The 22254-nt window shown below is 34.2% G+C and overlaps 2 protein-coding genes across 2 annotated transcripts; both read left to right on the forward strand.

Moving 5' to 3' along the window:
• The first annotated feature begins 1771 nt into the window (after window positions 1–1771).
• LOC131601070 (coatomer subunit beta-1-like) lies at window positions 1772–7089 on the forward strand. The gene is made up of 4 exons (XM_058872793.1): window positions 1772–3970; window positions 4231–4743; window positions 6231–6316; window positions 6563–7089. Exons 1-4 carry the CDS (start codon window positions 1922–1924, stop codon window positions 6765–6767), a joined length of 2853 nt encoding a protein of 950 aa, XP_058728776.1. The 5' UTR covers window positions 1772–1921; the 3' UTR covers window positions 6768–7089.
• Window positions 7090–7212: 123 nt separating this feature from the next.
• On the forward strand, window positions 7213–10088 carry LOC131601072 (exocyst complex component EXO70I-like). Its single transcript, XM_058872794.1, has one exon. The coding sequence runs from the start codon at window positions 7734–7736 to the stop codon at window positions 9855–9857; it is 2124 nt and encodes a 707-aa protein (XP_058728777.1). The 5' UTR covers window positions 7213–7733; the 3' UTR covers window positions 9858–10088.
• Window positions 10089–22254: the final 12166 nt, after the last annotated feature.

A 22254-nucleotide genomic window follows, 5' to 3' on the forward strand; every position in this document is an offset into this window, starting at 1 on the left:
AATTTGTGATCCAATACTCCATATGCATCTATCTTCACTCAACCTTGTCAGAATTCCCTTGTATGAGCCTTTGTTATACTTAAGGATCTTGGAAACTCCAAAACTCCATCAACAACAATCTATACTTAACCCTGCCAAAATTTCCTTGACGAAAAATTATTATTTTTTGCTTTAAGTTAGTTCCCAGACACCGTTGTCACAAGTTGGTTCTTTAATCCAACACACTAAAAAATCTTCACACAAAATATTGATTGACTTGAGAGAGAATGCATTTTTGAAAGAAAGAGCACAATTATTTTTTCAAGGATTGCAAAAATTATGGATATTGAAAACGTTACATTCTAGGGAGAGAAAGGAAAATAAGTTTATATGTGCTATAAATAGGCCTGAATCTTATGATTTGTATTAGATCGAAGAGTGACATTAATCAAGATGATGAAATATGAGTTTCGATTGTTTGATTCGGATTTGATTTATCTCATTATAATAAAAATTGGACAGACAGTTCAACAGTTGGATCGAGAACCGGGCATGTGGTTGGTCTATTAAGAATTGAAAATTGCTCGATCTCAAAATCAAATAATAAACCATAAAATTAGTTAAAAATCAGTTAATATGGAGAAATTGACGGTTTAGGCGGTTCAACATATTGGAGCGTGATTTAATTTTCTTAATACTTTCTTAATTTTTTAATCACTTTCCTCACACCCATATGGCCATACACCCTTCCTCTCACACATATTCATTTAATCATCCACATATATTAGTTAAATTAAAATAAAATACTTTGGTAAAAAAATAGGGTGTTACAACTCTCCTACACTTAAAGAATTTTCGCCCTAAAAAATTACCTTAAGTGAACATATTCAGATGCGAATCTCTCATTTTACTCTCAATTTTTGCCCTAAAAAATTACCTTAAGTGAACATATTCGGATATGAATCTCTCATTTGGCTCTCAAGCTCCCAAGTCACGTTTCGACCAACTGGTCCTCCCCAAGCTACCTTCACTAAGGTGATCTCTTTACCACGTAACTACTTCATCTTTCGATCCTCTATCCGCATGGGTGATGCCTCGACGGTCGGATTATCTCTCACATGTGCATCATCCACTTGGATCACATGAAATACATCATAAAGATTAGCAAGTGACGGTAGCAAAGCAATCTGATATGTCATTTCTCCTATTCTCCTTCTGGAAACATACATTTTGAAAATTTTAGTTAAAAAATTACAAAAATTTTTACTGAAAATTTCAAAAAAATTCGTAAAAACGCACACATTATAAAATTGTTAGTAAAAAATTTCATGAGCTTTTACCAGAAATTTCGAAATTTTCTGTATTAACGCATACATTTCAAAATTACTCGTAAAAATTTCATAATTTTTTATCGGAAATCTCAAAATTGCCAGATTTTTTTTCAAAATTTCCAATATAGTTTTAAAATTTTCGATAAAACTCCTAAAAATTATGATTTTTTAATTTCGAAATCTCTAATTTTTTTTTCATAATATTTTTAACATTTACGATAAATACACATACTTTTTAAAATTTGATAACTTTAGACAAATGTATAATAATAAAAAACATTAAAACATATAACATAAGGGGTGTGAAGTATAAGTGAGAGATGGCAAGTTAGTTCCTTCTTTACTAAGTAAATAAATAGCCCACACAAAATAATATTGAGCAACTACAGAAAAGCCCAATTTAAAATACGAAGAAAAAAAAAAGAAAAAAGAAAATAGCGATCCGATTTCGGTGTCTTAAATCTGAAATCATTTGTTTCTTCCTTCTTCATACTCCACACTGAGATCTGCATCTGAATCTCTCTCTTTCTCAACAATTGACACACTCTCTCTATAGTTTTCTTCTGCAATTCCAAATCGTGTGAATTCAGATCAGATCCGAAACCCTAACAATGGAGAAATCATGCAGTCTGGTAGTGCATTTCGACAAAGGCACACCGGCACTAGCAACCGAGATCAAAGAAGCTCTTGAAGGAAACGACGTCGCATCGAAGATCGAAGCTCTCAAGAAAGCAATCATGCTTCTCCTCAACGGCGAAACCATTCCTCAGCTCTTCATCACCGTCATCCGTTACGTTCTCACCTGCGACGATCACACCGTTCAGAAACTCCTCCTTCTGTATCTCGAAATCACCGACAAAACCGATTCGCGCGGTAAGGTTCTCCCTGAGATGATCCTTATCTGTCAGAATCTCCGTAACAATCTTCAGTCGCCTAATGAGTTTATTCGTGGTGTTACTCTTCGGTTCCTTTGCCGGATTAATGAATCTGAGATCGTTGAGCCGTTGATCCCTTCGATTTTGTCGAATCTCGAGCATCGGCATCCTTTTGTTAGGAGGAATGCTGTTCTGGCTATTATGTCTGTTTATAAGCTTCCTCAGGGGGAGCAGTTGCTGGACAGTGCGCCGGAGATCGTTGAGAAGTTTCTCGCATCGGAACAGGATCCGTCGAGTAAGCGTAATGCTTTTCTTATGCTGTTTTCGTGTTCGCAGGATCGCGCTGTCAATTATCTTTTTTCGAATATAGATAGGATTATTGATTGGGGTGAACAGCTTCAGATGATTGTTTTGGAGTTGATTAAGAAAGTTTGTAGGAATAATAAGGGTGAAAAGGGGAAATATATTAAGATTATTATATCTTTGTTGAGTGCAAATTCTACTGCTGTTGTTTATGAATGTGCTGGTACACTTGTTTCACTTAGTTCCGCACCTACTGCAATTAAAGCTGCTGCTAGTACTTATTGTCAGTTATTGCTTTCTCAGAGTGATAACAATGTGAAACTTATTGTGCTTGATCGTCTTAATGAACTTAAGACTTCCAATAGGGAAATTATGGTTGATATGGTTATGGATGTGCTTAGGGCGCTTGTCACTCCTAATCATGATATTAGGAGGAAGACTATTGATATTGCTCTTGAGCTTATAACTCCTAAGAACATTGATCAGGTTGTTATGATGCTTAAGAAGGAAGTTGTTAAAACACAGAACGGGGAGCAAGAGAAGAACGCAGAGTATAGGCAGATGTTGGTGCAGGCTATTCATACTTGTGCTATTAAGTTTCCGGAGGTGGCTAGCACTGTTGTGCATCTGTTGATGGATTTCTTGGGGGACACCAATGTTGCTTCTGCTATGGATGTGGTTGTTTTCGTGAGGGAGATTATTGAGACTAACCCGAGGTTGCGTGTTTCTATAATCACTAGGCTTTTGGACACTTTCTATCAAATCCGTGCTGCGAGGGTTTGTTCTTGTGCTTTGTGGATAATTGGGGAGTATTGTTTGTCTCTTTCGGAGGTTGAGAGTGGAATTGCAACCATTAAGCAGTGTCTTGGTGACCTCCCCTTTTACACCATCTCCGAGGATGGAGAAGGTCAGGAGACATCGAAAGCTGTGCAGCAGGTGAACTCAACCACCGTGTCTTCTAGGAGGCCTGCAATTCTTGCAGATGGGACCTATGCTACCCAGAGTGCTGCTCTTGAGACTGCCATGTCACCGCCTACCCTTGTTCAAGGCTCGCTGTCTTCTATTGGGAACTTGAGATCTCTAATTCTTTCAGGTGATTTCTTCCTTGGGGCTGTTGTTGCATGTACACTGACAAAGCTTGTCCTAAGGTTGGAAGAGGTCCAGGCCTCAAAAGTTGAAGTTAACAAGGCAACTTCACAGACCTTGTTGATCACGGTCTCAATGCTGCAGCTTGGCCAGTCTTCAGTTCTTCCACATCCAATTGATAATGATTCTCATGACAGGATTGTCCTTTGCATGAGATTACTATGCAATACTGGTGATGAGATAAGGAAGATATGGCTGCAATCTTGCAGGCAGAGCTTTGTGAAAATGCTTGCTGATAAGCAGCGCCGTGAGACAGAGGAGATTAAAGCAAAGGCTCAAATTTCTAATGCACAGCCTGATGACCTTATTGATTTCTACCATTTGAAGAGCAGAAAGGTATGATGGCTGTGTTTATTTTCTCTCTTTTTTTTTGTAAGAATGATATAGTTGAATCCTTGAAGTTTTCATCATTGCTAATGATTGAACCTTTTATGTTGTTGCATTTATACCTATATTGTCAAGTCGTCTATTGAGTTAGATGTTCTGTCTGTTGGGGGGTAGTTTCTGTTAATGCTTTCTGATTCAGTTATGTGCTCAATACACCTGATCTGGTTTTTCTTCAAATGTTCAATCTGTGTATGCTTATAATTCTTCAGGGCATGAGCCAACTGGAGCTGGAAGATGAGGTTCAGGATGATCTCAAACGTGCTACTGGAGAGTTTACAAAAGATGCAGATGATGCAAATAAACTCAACCGCATTCTTCAGCTCACTGGATTCAGTGATCCTGTTTATGCTGAAGCATATGTAACAGTTCATCATTATGACATTGTCCTTGATGTTACTGTAATCAACCGAACCAAAGAAACTCTCCAGAATTTATGTTTGGAGTTAGCAACTATGGGTGATCTCAAACTTGTTGAGCGTCCACAAAACTATACTCTGGCTCCAGAATCAAGCAAACAGATTAAAGCCAACATCAAGGTTTCTTCAACTGAAACTGGAGTTATATTCGGTAACATAGTTTATGAAACATCTTCAAATGTTCTTGAGAGAACAGTTATTGTTCTTAATGATATCCATATTGATATCATGGACTATATTGCTCCTGCATCTTGTGCTGATGTGGCCTTTAGAACTATGTGGGCTGAGTTTGAGTGGGAAAACAAGGTAAATCTCATTCCTCTTTCTCTCATTTAGTGTTTTTTTTAAAGTCATTGGCTTAAAAAAATTATGGTTTTACCTTTTAATGCTCACCCTTCTTTCATTTTAAAAACTGTGTGATAAACCACTTCTAGGTAGTTGGGATTCATGATTTGTGGTAATCTCTATTATCGGGCTGTAGCCCCTTGTTTTATTAATAAATTTTAAATATGTGCTCTTATAGTTATGTTGTTTGATATTATTCCAGACATCATCACGTCTGCAATATATGGCTTTGATGATGGTTGATATAATTCTATTTTCGCATTGAAATTATTTATTTTAATATTTTTTCACGTTTAATGTTAATTTTGTCTTGACTGCATTGAAGTTTGATATCAACTTCTGTGTGCATACTTTCTACCTTAGTAAAGTTGTCTGATGATGCTTGACAGAGAAACATGCAGATTGATCTAATCCCCTAGGACTAGCCTAATGGTATCTGTGTGTAGGTTGTGAGACTTTCTAGGTTTATCTTGTATCATGTCAATGAACACAAAAGTAACATGCTGAGTCTATATATTATTTGTCTGTGTTGAGTAAATTGACATCTGTGTTGTGTGTTTCCTGTAAATATGATTTATCCTAAGTGACGATAAAAATAAATGAGGTAATTTATATGCTGCTCCTCCTACTTCTCTACATCTTTATTTGAGTGTGAATGGAGAGGTAGATCTCGGTGGTGTTTGCATTTCATCAAGTTAGGAATCAGATACTGAATCTTATATTTTTTATTTTAGTTTACTATATCTGTGATAATGTGTGATGCTTCTTTTTGGGTTATTGCCTACTTTTAATAGCCTACAGGTGTGAGTATCATATCCCACAATGTAATAGGCTTATTGTTTGTTGATATTTGGGTTTTTAAATTTGGATACGCCGATGGTTATTTGGCAAGGTACATTAGTGTGTTACAATATCACATGTTCTTTTATTAAATCTATATTTGTACATGCAAAATATACTAGCTGCTCTGCTCATAGTCATTCCTAAATGAAGGAGGAAAATCACCCCTAGGCCTCTGTAATGAATTTACAAGAAGTTGATATACTCTATAAATTTGTTGCAAGAAAGAAGCTAAAAATAGGCAGGTTTCTCTTGCCGTTGCATTGACCCAATTCGGGCCTGTCTTGATGCAATGGGGAAACTGTCATCTGTGGCCTTATCAGAATCTGAAATATGCAATTCATTCAAAAATTATTAGATCACAGTTTAGAGCTATACTCAATTACTCATTCCTCACTCCAATCAGTTTCCTGATTAGACTCGGGGAAAACTCATATCATAAATGTTATTCTATTATTTAGATGTATATATAGTTGTAATACAAGTAATGCCAAAATTGTCCATCATTAAAAAGCATGAATGCGAAAGGGATATAACTCGGAATATGTGATTCTGCATTAACTAGATGTTGTATATGATTATTTTAATGACTTTATGTTATGTTATAGGTTGCTGTAAATACAGTATTACAAGATGAGAGGGAGTTTCTGGGCCACATTATCAAGTCTACAAATATGAAGTGCCTAACTCCTCCGTGAGTTTCTTTAACTTGCATACATTTTATGACTGCTATCTTGTGTGTGCGCCTGAGTATCTACTACTACCAGGATTCTGTTTTTTGAAGAAAAAATATTTTTCAATTATAAAACTTGCATGAAAAATGTATCAAAACTAGTTTTTGGAGTCATTAGTATTTCTACATTTCTTGCATTTGCGTGTCTTGATTTGATGGGGGACCTGTGCAATTTTATTAATTTGGTTTTTGATGTCTCTTTTTTAGATCTGCATTGGAAGGAGAGTGTGGTTTCCTAGCTGCCAACCTTTATGCTAAGAGTGTTTTTGGTGAAGATGCATTGGTGAATGTGAGCATTGAAAAGCAAGGAGATGGTAAATTGAGTGGATACATCAGAATAAGAAGTAAAACTCAGGGAATTGCTCTGAGTCTTGGGGATAAAATCACTTTGAAACAGAAGGGAAGCGCATAATAGAAGCAATTACAACAATTTTCTCTGGTCTTTCTTCTCTGCTTGTATGTCTTGTCAACAACTTGTGTAGATTTGGGTGGCAGCTATTACTTAAAGCTTGGTGTTATTATTTTGCTTCAAATTCTCGTGGCTTTTGGTGGCAGCCAACTCATTAGTATTAATTTTTTTTCTTTCAAGTTCCATTTTTGTTTGTATTCTTTCCTTGGATATTACCCAACAAAAAATCCTTACTGCCTATATTTTATTTTCAACACATGGAATTGGACATCGTAAATTGTTATCATAATCTCAAATAGATGACTATTCGTTCTGGTTGTTCCTATTTTCTAACGACCTTGGTTGGATAGTGAATCATAATAATGATGCTAGTTATTGTGTGAATGATTAGTATTATAATCATTTCTAATGGTTCCTTTTCATTTCCTAAGAAAAATAGATCTATTCTAAAGAGTGTTAAAAAAAACATTTCAACGTTTCCTGCTTCTTTGTTGTGGTTTGTGTGTTTTTTTCATGGAACAAGTTTATAAGGAACGAAGATGAGTGCAAATTATCTATATATAATCACCATTTCTATACTCTCATCGTCGGATGGTTTTGCAGTAAAACAAATGAACCTTCTTACCAAAATCTTTTAATTATTCTATGGTGTTATTTTCTTGCCAACTTTCCCTTTGAAATTCATCCCAAAAGTACCCCAATAAAATATAACATTAATCAGAAAATGTGTTGCATTTGGTTGGTGATTGTTGAGGATATTGAAGCAAGATTTTCATGTCTTAGACTTCAAATCAAACAAGAAAGCTAGGACAAAGTAATAAATAAATAAATGAACATACAGAACCCCAATTCAAGGAAGTTGAGGTTCTACTGCCTGGTGGTTGATGTTTCTGACATATTTATTTTACAAGTGAAGATAACTTCTCTTTTTCCTTTACTTCATTTGTTGAGTTTGGTGAAAGAAAGTGGATGGTTAGATTAACAAGAAACCAACAAAAACATCATATATTGAAATCTAATCATTTCTCAATACAATCTCAAATCCAAACTAGTAATCATTTTCAGAAACAAACACTTCATTTTCCAATCTTAAATATGGAAAACAAAGAAAACATCGAAGCTGCCAGAAAGTTCTTAACTTCTAGCTTACAAACATCGAAAGCTATTTCTTCTGCATTAGATGAGTCTAGTTCAAGATTGGAGCTTCTTAACAGAAGATTTGTATCCATGCAAGTTTCCCTTAAACCAATCTCAATTCAAAATCTACCATTTTCTGATGTTGAACATGGTATAGACAGTGTTCTATGTTCTGTTTCAGCGGTCCACAAGGTGTTAGAATGTGTTACTCAGTTAAAACATTCTCTTTCAGCAGATCCGAGTTCCGATTTATTCACATATGTTTCAAACACAAAGAAGCTTGAAGAAGCATTGAAGCTTCTCACTGATAATTGTAACTTAGCATCAGGTTGGTTGAAGAGTGTTTTTGAGTTGTTACAAAACAAAACAACAATTAGTATCAATGATTCTTACCTATTGAATGTTAACAAATCATTGAGAATATTGCAACAATTGCAGACCGAAGAGAACCGTGCGCACTTCGATGGAGGAAGCCTTAGCACTGCCCTTGACAGACTAGAGATTGCTTTTCACAAACTTCTAATGGCAAACTCTATGCCTCTTCCTTTGGTTTCATTAACATCACACATTGATCAGCAAAACAATGACGCGAATCAAGGTTTGGAATTTCCATGTTCTTTAAAGAAGAAGTTACAACTCATCGCGGAGAGATTAAATGCAAATAATAGGTTAGACAAGTGTCATGCTATGTATGTTGAAGTTCGAGGAACGAATGCTCGAAGAAGTTTGAAGACTCTAGATTTGAGCTACCTTGAGATTTCAACGACCGAGTTTGAGGCTGCGTGTGGAAAGGAGAGTTGCATAGACAAATGGGGAAAGGATTTGAAGTTAGTTGTTAACAAACTTCTTGAGGCTGAATACAAGCTATGTACTATTGTATTCGAGAAAATCGGCTCTAAAGCATGGATGAGCTGTTTTGCAAAAATTGCTATTGAATCAGGAATACTTTCATTCATCAAATTTGGAAAGATTGTTACGGATAGAAAAAACGACCCTTTTAAGCTGCTGAATCTGTTGTCAATGTTCAAAGTCTTGAATGGTTTAAGACTAAAATTTAATCAACTTTTTAGAGGAGAAGCTTGCGAAGAAATTAGAATTGTGACAAAAGACCTTATCACAAGAGTTGTGAATGGTGTAATTGAAATATTTTGGCAACTTCCTGCACAAGTAAAGTTGCAACGACCGACGTGTCCTCCTGCGGACGGAAGTGTTCCTAAGTTGGTAAGTTTTGTTACTGATTATTGTGATAAGCTTCTTAGTGATGAGTATAAGCCAGATTTGAATAAGGTATTGGAAATATATTTTAGTTGGAAAAATGAACTATATGAAGAGGGTATAGTTTTGAATCAAATCTATAGTATAATTAAGGAAGTTGCAGTTAATTTAGATGATTGGTCAAAAGTGTATGAAGATGTGAATTTGTCATATTTTTTTATGATGAATAATCATTGTCATTTCTATAACTTAAGAGGCACTTTAGTTGGAAATATGATGGGAGATTCTTGGTTAAGTGCACATGAACAATACAAAGAGTACTATGCAGCACTTTACTTGAGGAATAGTTGGGGAAATCTTCAAAATATTCTTGTAATTTCATCCTCTATGAGTTATCAAGATTTGGTTAAGAGAATAAGTGCTTTTAGTCAAGCTTTTGATGAAAGGTACAAGAAGCAATGTAATTGGATAATCCATGATGAGGTGTTGAGGACACACATGTGCAAACATTTGGTGGAAGGTGTTATACCAATCTATAAGGTTTATTTGAAGAACTACATTTTGTCAATTGAAAGTGATGATGTTGTGGTTGACAAGAAACATGTTAAATATACAGTGCAAAGTTTGGAGAATAGGATTTGGTCACTATTTCAACCAAAAGTGAAGAAGAATGATAACATTAAACACAAAGATTTGATTAGTCAAATTAGACAAGTTAGCCATAAGTTAGGTTTGACTTAAAGTACTCTATAGTAGTTGTATAATATGTCATTTTTCTTGTAGGCAGATTGAATGTTAATGTAATCTATGATAAATTAATGTTAATGTATAGTTTGGAAAGCTTATTGGTAAGTGCTTGGAGATCATATGTCTGAACGACTGCTCTTGCCAAGATTCCCCTCCCATTATAACCAAGTTTGTGAGAATCTTTGCAACTTGCAAAAATAAGTTAGTCAATGTTTTGCTAGAGAAGTTCAAGAGGTAGAAGTAGAATCTCTCAAATTTGACTATCCACAGAATGAATTACAAATAGCAGATTTCTAACTGCTTTAAAGACTTCCCTCTTGGTACAAACATCAAACAGTTACTACTATGTCTTAAACATTAGAAACCTCTTTAACCACCTACAACACCCCTGAAAAAAAAAGTCCAAACACCCTGGAAAAAAAAACACTTATAATTATGTTTAATTTATTTATTTTTTTATAATTTATTCATTTTCGGAAAGAAATACCCGATTGACGTGTTAGTGTATGTGTCGTATTTTTGGTGACCGCATAGTTTGAAACCCCGGACAAACTGGAAAACGACATGAACGGAGCAAAAGAATGTACCATAGCTTAAAGGATCAACAAAATGAAGCCTTTATGATATACAAGGTTTGAGACATTTTAGGATTCTATGGCTCTGTTTGGTAAAAACTGATAAGTTAGTTGATAGCTTATAGTTTATGATTCATGACCAGTGAGTGATAGCTTTTAGGTTTTAGCTGATAGCTTAAGACTTATTGTTAATAAGTTAATTGAAATGTTTGATAAAATTAGCGGTTTAGTTAACTGATAGATTAAAATGACATAAAAGACATGTATTTAATTTTTTATTTTAAATTAAAATAAATTATAAAAGGTAATAGTGAGTTTTAGGCTCGGTTTGGTAAGACATTTTTTGAGTTTATAGCTTATAACTTATAAGCTCATATGGTAATAAAAGACCTGTTTGGTAACAGTATTTTCATTACAAATTTATAACTTATTTTCTTAGCTTATAACTTATTTTTCAGACACTATTTCAAATAGCGTTTTAACTTATAGCTTATCATTTTTTCTTCCACTTTTATACTTATTATTTTAACTAAAATCTACTACTATCCTTTATAATTTATTTTAATTAAAATAAAACAATTATATATTAAATATCTTTTATGTCATTTTAAACTTATCAACTAATCGAGCCGTTAATTTTATCAAATATTTCAATTTGTTTATCACCTATGAGTCATCTGCCATCAGCCATCATCTATAAGCTATAAGTCATCAGTCATTAGTTATTTTTATCAAACAAAGCCTTAGTTAAAATTAGGGGTGGCAAAACGGGTCGTGGCCCGCCAGCCCGGCCCGCGCACCCGCCAAAATGTGGCGGGTTGGGTTGGAATTTTAGGCACCCCGCTTGCCAAATCCCGCCCCGCCAAAACCCGCCGCCCGCCATAACTCGCTCCGCCAATGCCCGCCGCCCGCCAAAGCCCGCCCCTCCTCCAAAATTCTCTATTTTTCAGTTAATTTTAGTAATTCCAATTCTTGATGGTTTATTTTATATATTTATTTGTAAATATATGTAATATTTTTTTAAGTAAAATTTGTTAAAAAGTTGCTTTTATAAAAAATTGTTTTAAAAAATAAGTAAAAAAAATTTAATTAAAAGGTTAAAAAATTATTTAAAAAATGAAAAAAAAATATAAATAAAAATAGGCGGGCAAGCCCGCCGCCCGCCAACCCGCCATCTTGGCAGGGCGGGCATGATTTCTATGCCCATTTCACTTGGCGGGCATGCCCGCCCCGCTCGTTTTTTGGCGGGCTTAAGGCGGGGCGGGCGGCCCGTTTTGTCACCCCTAGTTAAAATAATAAGGGCAAAAATGGAAGAAAAAATGAGAAGCCATAAGCTAAAATGCTATTTGAAATAGTGTCTGAAAAATAAGCTATAAGCTAATAAAATAAGTTATAAGTTCGTGAGAAAAGACTATTACCAAACAGGTCTTTTATTGCAATATGAGCTGATAAACTATAAGCTCAAAATATGGCTAGCCAAAAAGAGCATGTAAATAAAGATTGAATTTTTTTGGAAGTGGCTGCTGAATCGGTTTCTCGTTGAAGAATAGCAGCGACTTCGTTTTACAGTCGTTGATAATGGCGAATGGTAGGGTTTCAATTTGGGGAAGTTTTCTTTGCCCACGCGGATGAAAGTTTAGAAAAGAGAGGTGCTAAACAAATAAGAGTAAATTTTGAAGAATAAAGGTAAATTAACATTGATAACATAAAAAACAAAACATTGCATAATTAATCGTTAATATTAATCGAACATTACATTTCAACATTTAGGTGGACGTTCCAACATCTTTATAATATTTTTTATCGATATCGTAATTGTTGCATCCAGCTCAATCTGATATTTTTTCGTAACGGAAAAATGTATTCCACATAATCCTTACACTTGCATCAGTCTTTAGCTCGAAGTTGCTGAACTCAATCTTCTCTTCGCTGTCAATTGATGGTAAATGATATTCGAGCTTCACAATTTTTTGGTTGTCGAAGTGTGGTAGGAGATTTTCGAGTATGAATTTCAGATCTGCAAGAGTGTGTACTCATTGAAACAGACTCCAATATCTCACAAATCTCTACCTTGGAAAAAACTATATAACATCAAGGGAACATACTAGCTTTCTTCCTTCAGCTTTATAACTGCATACAGTGGAAAAATTTGCAACTTGGTAAGGTCTTGGTGATCATATCAACAACATTGTTATCTGTCGAAACCTTCAGCACTTGGACTTCTCCACACTCTATTATCCCTCTGACGAAATAGAGTCTCACATCGATGTGCTAGGTTCACTCATGATAAGCTGAATTCTTCGACAAGTGTATTTCACTTTGACTATCACATTTAACAGTGATAACTCGACCTTGAAGTTTCAACTATTTAGCAAAACCTTCAAGCCACAATGCTTCTTTCACAACTTTAGTGAGGGCAATATATTCTGCTTCAGTGGTTGATAAGGCAACAACCTTCTGAAGTGTCGCTTTCTAATTGATTGTTGTGCCAAACATAGTGAACACATATCCAGGAATAGATTTTCTAGAATCCATACAACTTGTATAATCAGAGTCGACATACCCTTCGATTATTGCTTCACTATCTTCACAACAGGCTCCACCATAAATTAGGAATTTATTCAGAGACTCATTTATGTACCTTAGAATCCACATCAATGCTTGCTAGTGAGCCTTGCCAGGATTCGCCATGTACCTGCTTACAAGACTTACTGCATATGTTATGTCGGGTCTAGTACAGACCATAACATACATCAAAGAACCTACTATGTTAGCATATGAGATGTTATTCATATAAGCTCTTTCGACCTTAGTACTATGACACTAATTTATACTCAGTTTGAACTGAGGATTTGTTAGTGTCACAATAGGCTTTGAATTCGACATACCAAATTTGTCGAGAACTTTATTCAGGTATGTCTCTTGAGATAAGCATAATCTCGACTGCTTTCTATCTCTCCAGATGTCAATCCCAAGAATCATGGATGCAACACCCAGATCCGTCATGTCGAACTCCTTATTGAGTTCGGCCTTCACCTTAATCACATCCTTGGCGAAACAATTATTTTTTACCAAAAGTTATAATGTTTGGCCTACTACATGTTATGCCAAATTTTGCATGGTTTCATTCTGTAACACTTCATGAAGAGTTGTCATTACCGACCAAAATAGGAGCAACGGTAATAGGCCGACCGAAGGCCGCCTCATTAACGTCGTGAATAGCCTGAGCACAGTAATAGCTAGCGAAGTGCTCAATTGTCGCCTACAAGCCCCCATTAGCGCCTCTACGCCCACGACCTCGGATCCAGCGAGTGGTTGTATGGATGAGACAAATGACATAATGCTTGAGTTCACCACACTTGTCCATGTGTCACTTTATCCTCTTTTGATCTTTTGTTGAGTTAATGATATTAACTCTTTATAAAGACTTTTAATGTGAATGAATCTTTCAATGTGAGACTATATCTCATGCATTTATTAACATTTACTCACTTTCACCATTTTGTCATTATGGGACATACTTTTGTAATTAATCTTTGTAACTTACAACACTCATTATACAAACTAACTTGAGAAACAAGCTAACTTAAACAATTAGACTTAACAAACAGACCCAATTCGATATGTTAATAATCATTGCATTTTGACTACTGCATACATGAGCATACTTTACTAAAGCATTGCAAGCCTTCGACTACAACATGTGAATAGACTTCGACGATATGTTAAGATCATGTCGAATTGTTGAACCAAAAAACTATCTTTCAACCATATTAAAATTCGGTTCAATATCTCATACTATCCAATACAAATGAAGAAATATTTGAGCCAAAAAAAAAGAAAAAAGAAAAACATATTCACTTTCTATAAATAATTGGAGAGGACTGTCACGTTACTATACTCGATTATCACGCAGGCATCATACACAAATACACATAGATTAATAATTAAATAGTCACTAGGAAACAAGAGAAATGAGTGACATCAGTTGGTAGCTTTTTTAAAGTACATGTCTTAATAATACATTTAAATATTTAATTGATTGACGATTGTATTAGTATTGTACAAAAATCATAATTAAAGTATTCGATTAAGAATACACTGCTATTCGTTGCACTGCATTTCTTAGTCATTTGATACGGGGTTTTAAATAAAATATCATGAGTTGGATGACCTAACTTGGGTCCAAAAAGAAATTCTCATTACATATAATTTTAAAAAAAAATATTATTTCTAATCTAAAATTATATACTTACACTTTATTTTACTGTTCATTAATACGTAAACAGTGAAATATTATAATAATATTAATAAAATTTGAAGAAAAAAAATATTTTTAAAATTTATTTATGTTTTTTATTTAGATTAAAGGAGTACGAATAAAAAATATATATAATTAACTAACTTCATAACATCATTCTTTTTTGTGTAGTTTCTCATAATTTTGTTCATAATATTTCTCTCTTCTTCATGTTGCGCTTTTCTTTCTCTCTCATAATTTTTAATACTTCAAATGTCTCTTTATAAAGATGATGAATAGATCCGTTGGAGGGTAAAGTTGAAAAATCTTTAATATCACAGTTTGCGTGAAGACGCTTATTGTATCATAGTAGAGTGACGCTTGCAATAATAGTGGATGAAATGTTTGGCGACGTGATGGTGCAATTGCACCGTCCTTTTCTCTAATATTGTGGGTATAGGAAATGATATTTGCTTTTGTACAATTTCCTCAATATCTACTTACAAAAGTTATCTTCTTGAATCAGAGGCTTCGAATATAAGTTGATGAAGCTTGAGTAGAGATCAGAGTTTACCATTAGAACTTGATGAGAATGAAACTTTAGTTTTTAGAGTTCAGAGTCCTGGGACTTTTCACACTTGAATTATCAGAGTCATTTTGGATGGATACTTGCAGATGTGTTCACTTCATAATCTAGAAGTTTGACTTCTTCTAGCACACGTCTTTGTATTCTTCCTTTGGTTCAGAGTGTGTTTGATGTCCGGAGTTCAGAGTTCAGAGTTAATAACTTCACTAGTTCAGAGTTTTGAAATTGCTAGTCAGAATTTACGCACTTAACAAAATTATTTGAGCACAAAATTATTCTCTATACATTGTATACGTTGTTATCATCAAAACTCAAGAATAGTTATAAAACCAAACGTATTCCAACATCCCCCTATCACTCTCACACACACACACACATAGAGTATTCCTCTTGATGAAGATGATGAGAGAGATGAAGATCTTTTAAGTATGTTTGATCATTCTTCTTCTTCTTTGAGTAGATGGATCAACTCCTTGACTTTTTTATATGATCTCCTCCTTTTTAGACCCTTCATGAAACTCAACAAAGGCACAACTATCTTTACAAAGATGTGAAAGAATAGAAGATTCAGTGAGCTTTGACTTGGGTGTATACATACACAGTTTTTGTGATTATTTTGTTTTATCTTTTATCCAATTGATCTAAAATGGATTGTGGTGTTTGTACGTGACTTTACCTTTGTAATATTTTAGTCGACAAAATGTATCCACTTTATCATTTTACCTTTGAAAGGAAACTTTTTAAATTATTATGCGAATTGTTTATTGCTTATAAGTATGCTTTCTACTCTTTTTGACACGTTTAAGTTTATATCATGTGTCTTTTCAATAGGAGTTTCCCTTGTAAAAGGTTGTCCTTTGTCGGCTCCTCTTCTAAGTTACGACGTTGATATAGAATGGACTATTTCGAAGGACTCTTCAGCTTGTCGATGGATAATCGAAAAAGAGAGATCGTATTGTCATTGTTGGTGACAAATTTGCGGACTTTGTTTATCCTCTAAAAGAGGGCGTGAGCCTTATTTTCGCCGGTTATGCAAATGCTTTTCCATTTTGACTATGTAATAGACGAGTTACATCTATTAGTTTTTACGTACACATCAATCAAGAATTTCCATCGACTTAACAATATTTTTTTCGTTTTGAATCTTTATTGAAGGCAGCTTCACCTAATCTTGTTAATAATATAGATAAGTTATTTTGATACTTAAAGCTACACCCACACCGTAAATAAATACGTTTTCAATTTTTTTTATTATTACTTTCTCTCTCTCTCTCTCTCTCCTTTTTTTTCAAATCAAGAGAAAAAAGTTAAACTTTTTTTTTTGTTACAAGAAGGGCCGAAGCCCAAGAGAAAGAAGTTACTCTAACACAAAGCGGGACAAAAGATCTTTAAAGAGATCAAGATCTAATCGCGTCTGAATAAAGAAAGGGCATTCGATAAAATTGTAGAAGAAATCCTAAATGCGAATGTCATGCTTGGCTAGTATGTCAACGCATCTATTAACCTCTCTATAAATATGCCTAAACTTCACTTTTGTTCATTGACCATGGAACTTTCTGATTCTAGCAATTAAATTGCTACTTGTATTATTTGAATGTAATATATGGTGTTTAATTAAGGTGTCCATTTTTTGTGTCCATATACCATCTCTAATAATATATGATCAATAAAAAAGGTGTACAAAAGAAAGTTTAATTGATGATTGGACATTAACAAACATTTCAACTTCAATACATTAAATCCGTCATTTTCATAAGAACTTACATATTTATATATTTCCCTTATTGATTTCATTATCTCCTTATCTATCTCGATCACCATAATTAATGGTAATGATAATGTTGAGTAATATATCATGTGTCAGTAGGGTTAAAGAATCATCTTCACTATTAATAACATTGAATGCTACTTATGATTATTATTATGTATTTAATGTGAAAAGCTCGTTGGACTTTTTAAATAGAGTTGTGCTATACTTACACCAGATTTCTACACCTATCCAATTTACACCGTAGAAATACAATAAATTCAGTTTTGCACAGATTTCAATGTAGGAGAAAAAATTATTAAATAAATGGAAAGTATTGATTTATGGTATAATACATGGTGTAAGTGTAAGTTTGAGTGTCAAACTAACATTTCTCTTTTAAATATTGAAATGAAATATTAGCACGCACGTATGAAACCGATGATTTAGCGGAAGGAGGCTTAAGAAATAAATAATCCATTTTTTGAGGCGGATTAATCGGATATCAAAATTCTATTATTCAACTTGACTGATTATATGGTCAATCATTCTTTATTTCATTTCAACAATAGGTTGTGACTTATTTGTTGGATTAGGACATGTACCTACTACTGAATGTAACTTTGCATGTCCTTTGTTACTATTTTATTAAATATTTGTGTTTATATTCTAAAAACATAAATAATCATTCAAATTGATATAATACATTAAAAAAAAAAACACAAATTCAATGTCTAAAATTGAAGTCACATAATTGTATATACAAACACATTGTGTTTGTAATTCAAATTTTCAACATCATCTTCAATAATATATTCTATTAATTGCCTTTTATTCTCTCTCTCATTTCTTCTCTCACTCAAATGCGTCACGCACTAACAAATTGGTATTTAGAGTTTCGGTTGAGTTCTTGATCATATTTTTAAAAATCACATGTCGATGATCGTGTTTTTGAGATTATGGATTGTTAATCAATCGTTGCAAAGTTGAACAGTAACAATGCCAATATTTCAAATTCTCTTCCAATTCTTGACGACAAAAATTGGATCTGATGGAGTAAACAAATGTAATTGTTTTTTTTGGCTTTCATGAAACCTTATAAATGGTTACTAATGGCGTTCTTGCGCTTGCTCAAAATGCAACTGAAGCCTAGAGAACCATCCACAAGGATGCCAGGAAGAAGGATTGCAAGGTGGCATTTTGTGTTCAATCAGTGGTAGACGCGACGAACTTTTATCGGACTTCTCATGTTGAATCAGTGAAGGTGGTATGGGATATTCTTGTCAAGTATTACGAAGGAGGTGAGAAGGTGAAAGTTGTCAAATTGCATGCGCTACGTAGGCAGTATGAATTACTGCAGATGGGAGAAGATGAAAAGATCGCAGGCAATGTCGCGAAGGTCCATAATCCTGTTTACCTCGTGAAAAGATGTGGCGAAACCCTTACTCACAAGATGATGGTTGAGAATGTAATGCGTACATTGACCTCTCACTTTGATCATGTTATCGTAGCTATTAAAGAATCTAACAATCTTGAAACCCTAAAATTGAAGGATTTGGTTGGTTAGTTGGAGGCGCATGAGTTATAGATTATTGAGAAGAAAAGGGTTCAAGATTCGATACAAGCTCTGTAGGCCCAAACACGGAAGAAGCACGGGGGTTCAAACAAGTTCGAAGGCAAAGGAGACAAGACTCAGAGCAAGAAGTCTTGAGTGAATCCTCAAAAGCATAAGGTTGATGATAGGGCCTCTGAATTCTCAAAAAGAGGAGAAGAAAACTCCTATCGGAAAGATAAAGAAGAGAAAAAACTGTGCAGTGCTATAATTGTGAAAAGTGGGGTCACTTGGCCAAGAATTGTTGGTACATGAAAGATAAGGGAGCGACAAAAGGCAAGGATCAAGGAGTAAACCTTGCACGACAAGATTTAGATGATTCAGAAGATTTGGGGCTTATGGATGTAGTTGCAGATGAGCATGTCAACTCAAGGATCTGGTTCCTCGACACAGGCTTCTCGAATCACATGACTGGTAAAAGAGTGTAGTTAGCTTATTTTGACGAGTTGGAGAAGAGCAAGGTCAAACTTGTTGATAATACCTCGTTACAAGTATAAGGTACTTTTAACATAGTTATTCAAAGAAGTATTTGTACAAAAGCTATGATCAAATAAGTACTCTATGTACCTAAAACAAAGTGCAATCTACTAAGTGTTGGATAACTGGTTGAAAAAGGTTTCTCAGTGGTTTTGAAATATGGAGCCTTGGAACTGTTTGATACTCAGAATAATCTGGTCTTAAAATCTCCTTTATCAAAGAATAGGACATTAAGATCATGATCAGTTCGACTAAGGTACAATGCTTAAAAATAGTTATCGACTACAAGAATAGTTGGTTGTTGCATTTGAGGTTTGGCCATCTAAATTTTGGGTCACTCAAGTAATTGGTCACTCAAGAAATGGTAACAGATATACCCAATTTTGTGATGCCTGACAAACTCTATGAAGGTTGCTTAGTAGGGAATCAATCCATAGAGTTTTTCGTTTCTATTAGCCAATAAGATCCTCTTGCATATTAGAAGTAGTATATTCAGATGTATTTGGCCCCTTTGAGGATCATACCATTGGTGGAAATAAGTATTTTGTCTCATTTGCCGATGAGTATAGTTAAAAGATTTGGATCTATGTGATCAAGTGAAAGGACAAAGTATTTGAAATCTTTAAGAGATTCAAGATGCTTATCGAAAACCATAGTGAAAAGAAGATCAAGGTTTTGCAAAAAGATGGAGGGGAGAATACACATCTAAGATACTTGAAGAATTATGTGTAGAACATGGTATTGATCATCAGGTAACTGCTCCTTACATGCCTTAACATTATGGAATGGAAAAAAGAAGAAACAATACCATATTGGAAATGGCGAGATGCATGCTGAAGTAGAAGAATCTGTCAAAATCTTTATGGGGTGAAGCAGTCACCAACGCTATTTGTATTATGAAGAGATGCCCTACCAAGAAACTGAAGAACAACGTTCCTGAAGAAGTTTGGAGTGGCAAACGACCATTAGTGAGTCATCTGAAGGTGTTTGGCTCTATTTGTTACAAGCATGTTCTTGATGCAAGAAGAAGGAAGCTTGATGATAAAAGTGAACCTAGATTCTGGTAGGATATCATAAAAATTGAGTGTACATGTTATTCAATCCAATCAATGATAAGATTGTGATGAGTCGAGACATTGTGATTGATGAAAAATCTTCCTGGGATTGGAATTCAGGTGATGTAACTAATAAGCCATTGATGAGCCATGATGCTAATGAAGAAAGTAGTGAGCACGAAGAAATTCCAGTTAATGACACTCCACCGACATTCAAAGTCAAAGCAGATAATAGGGATGGTGTGTCTAGCACAAGCCAAAGACCTCAAAGAAACAAAGTTCTCCCAACAAGGCTTCAAGACTGTGAAGTGGTTAGTGATGATGAAATCTCAACAGATGGAGAATTAGTTCATTTTGCTTTACTTGTAGGTGTTGAACCAATCAACTATAGATAGGCTTTAAAGAGTAAACAGGCACCTAAGGCATGGAACAAGAAGATTGATTCATACTTAGTCGAATTGTGATTCATCAAATGCAAATCTCAATATGGTGTCTATGTGCAGATTATGCTTATATGTCGATGATTTGCTAGTAACTGAAAATAACGTAAAGAACTTGTCAAAGTTCAAAGAGCTGATGATGAGGGAATTTGAAATGTCGGATATGGGAAACTTGTCATATTTCCTATACGTGGAATTTTAAATTACCAAGAAAGGTATGGTGTTGCATCAAAAGAAGTATGTCAAAGAGATACTCAAGAGATTTAGGAGCATGATACGAATCTTGCATGTCGAACCAAATTTGAAACCAGAGAAGCATGGATAGGAGGGCAAATTCGATGTAACTTTGTTCAATCAAATTGTAGGATATTTGAGATATATGTGCAATAGTAGACCTGGTATAGGTTTCTCAGTCGGATTAGTAAGCAGGCACATCGATGAACCAAAGGTGTCACACATAAAGGGTGTAAGAAGAATCCTGAGATACCTAAAATGATCGATAAATTGTGGAATCCTGTTTCCACGAAGTTTTGAAAACAAATAAGTCATGGTTACTTGCTATTCAGATGTTGATTGGTGTGGAGATAAGGAAGATCGAAGAAGCACAACTAGTTACTTCTTACAAGTCTTTGGTGCCCCAATCTCATGGTGCTCGAGAAAGCAATCTATAGTGATATTATTATCTTGTGAGGCTGAATATATAACAGGATCATATGTTGTGTGTCAAGAAATTTGGATCAGATTTGTGATGGAAAAGGTGGAGGTCAAAGTGAAGAAATATATGGCACTACAAATCGACAACAAGTCAGCCATAAATTTTGCAAAGAATCTAGTTATACATGGAAGGAGTAAGCACGTTCAACATCACATCAATATGATTGTTCTTGATCGAACAACATGTACTCTTCATAAATTTACATGAAGATTGCTTACTTATAGTTGTGTATGATTGTAACCTCTAACCTCCATAGACTTAACCTTTACCTAATTATTTTTCAATAATAATACATATTGAAGATAAGACTAAGGACAATTTTGTTAAGAAATTAGTTATTTAAGCTGATTAATATAGTTATTATAACTATTTCAAATTCAAACAATTTTGATATCTCTTTCATATTTTTGCATTTAAAATTAATAATGTCAATTTTCAAGTGATATATTAATTGTGAAATGTGATTAATTATCTTAGATCAACTTTTGTATAACTTTAAAGATAAAATGATATATATTATATGTCACTAAAAAATAGACATGTTAAAAAGAAAAAATATATAATAATTTAAAACTGTTTAATTTTAAAATAGCTAAAATATCTCCGACAAAGAAGGTAAAATAGGTGATCACACGCGCGCACACACTTGATTTTATGAAGGTTTATTTTAGCATCATACATCTCTTAGGGCGCATTTAACCATTTTTAGTTAAAAGTTACAAAAACACACTTTCATAAAAATCAGTAAGTGTACTTTAACAAACCCTTGTGAAATTTGTTAAAATATACCCACTTATTTTTATAAAGTTGTGTTTTAACAACATATACCTTAAAGTTCATTTAACCATTTTCTTAGTTAATACTTTTTAAAATAAACTCTAATAAACATTAGTGGCTCTAGCAAACTTTATATATATATATATATATATATATATATATATATA

This window comes from Vicia villosa, linkage group LG5, assembly GCF_029867415.1.
Source record: "Vicia villosa cultivar HV-30 ecotype Madison, WI linkage group LG5, Vvil1.0, whole genome shotgun sequence".
Lineage (NCBI taxonomy): Eukaryota > Viridiplantae > Streptophyta > Magnoliopsida > Fabales > Fabaceae > Vicia > Vicia villosa.

Excerpts from the sequence above, each read along its gene's own strand:
- LOC131601072 (XM_058872794.1), top strand. The coding sequence starts at position 7,734 with ATGGTTAGATTAACAAGAAACCAACAAAAACATCATATATTGAAATCT.
- LOC131601070 (XM_058872793.1), top strand. The coding sequence starts at position 1,922 with ATGGAGAAATCATGCAGTCTGGTAGTGCATTTCGACAAAGGCACACCG. Across the intron at positions 3,971-4,230 it reads ACCATTTGAAGAGCAGAAAG|GGCATGAGCCAACTGGAGCT; the intron begins GTATGATGGCTG and ends ATAATTCTTCAG. Across the intron at positions 6,317-6,562 it reads ATGAAGTGCCTAACTCCTCC|ATCTGCATTGGAAGGAGAGT; the intron begins GTGAGTTTCTTT and ends TCTCTTTTTTAG.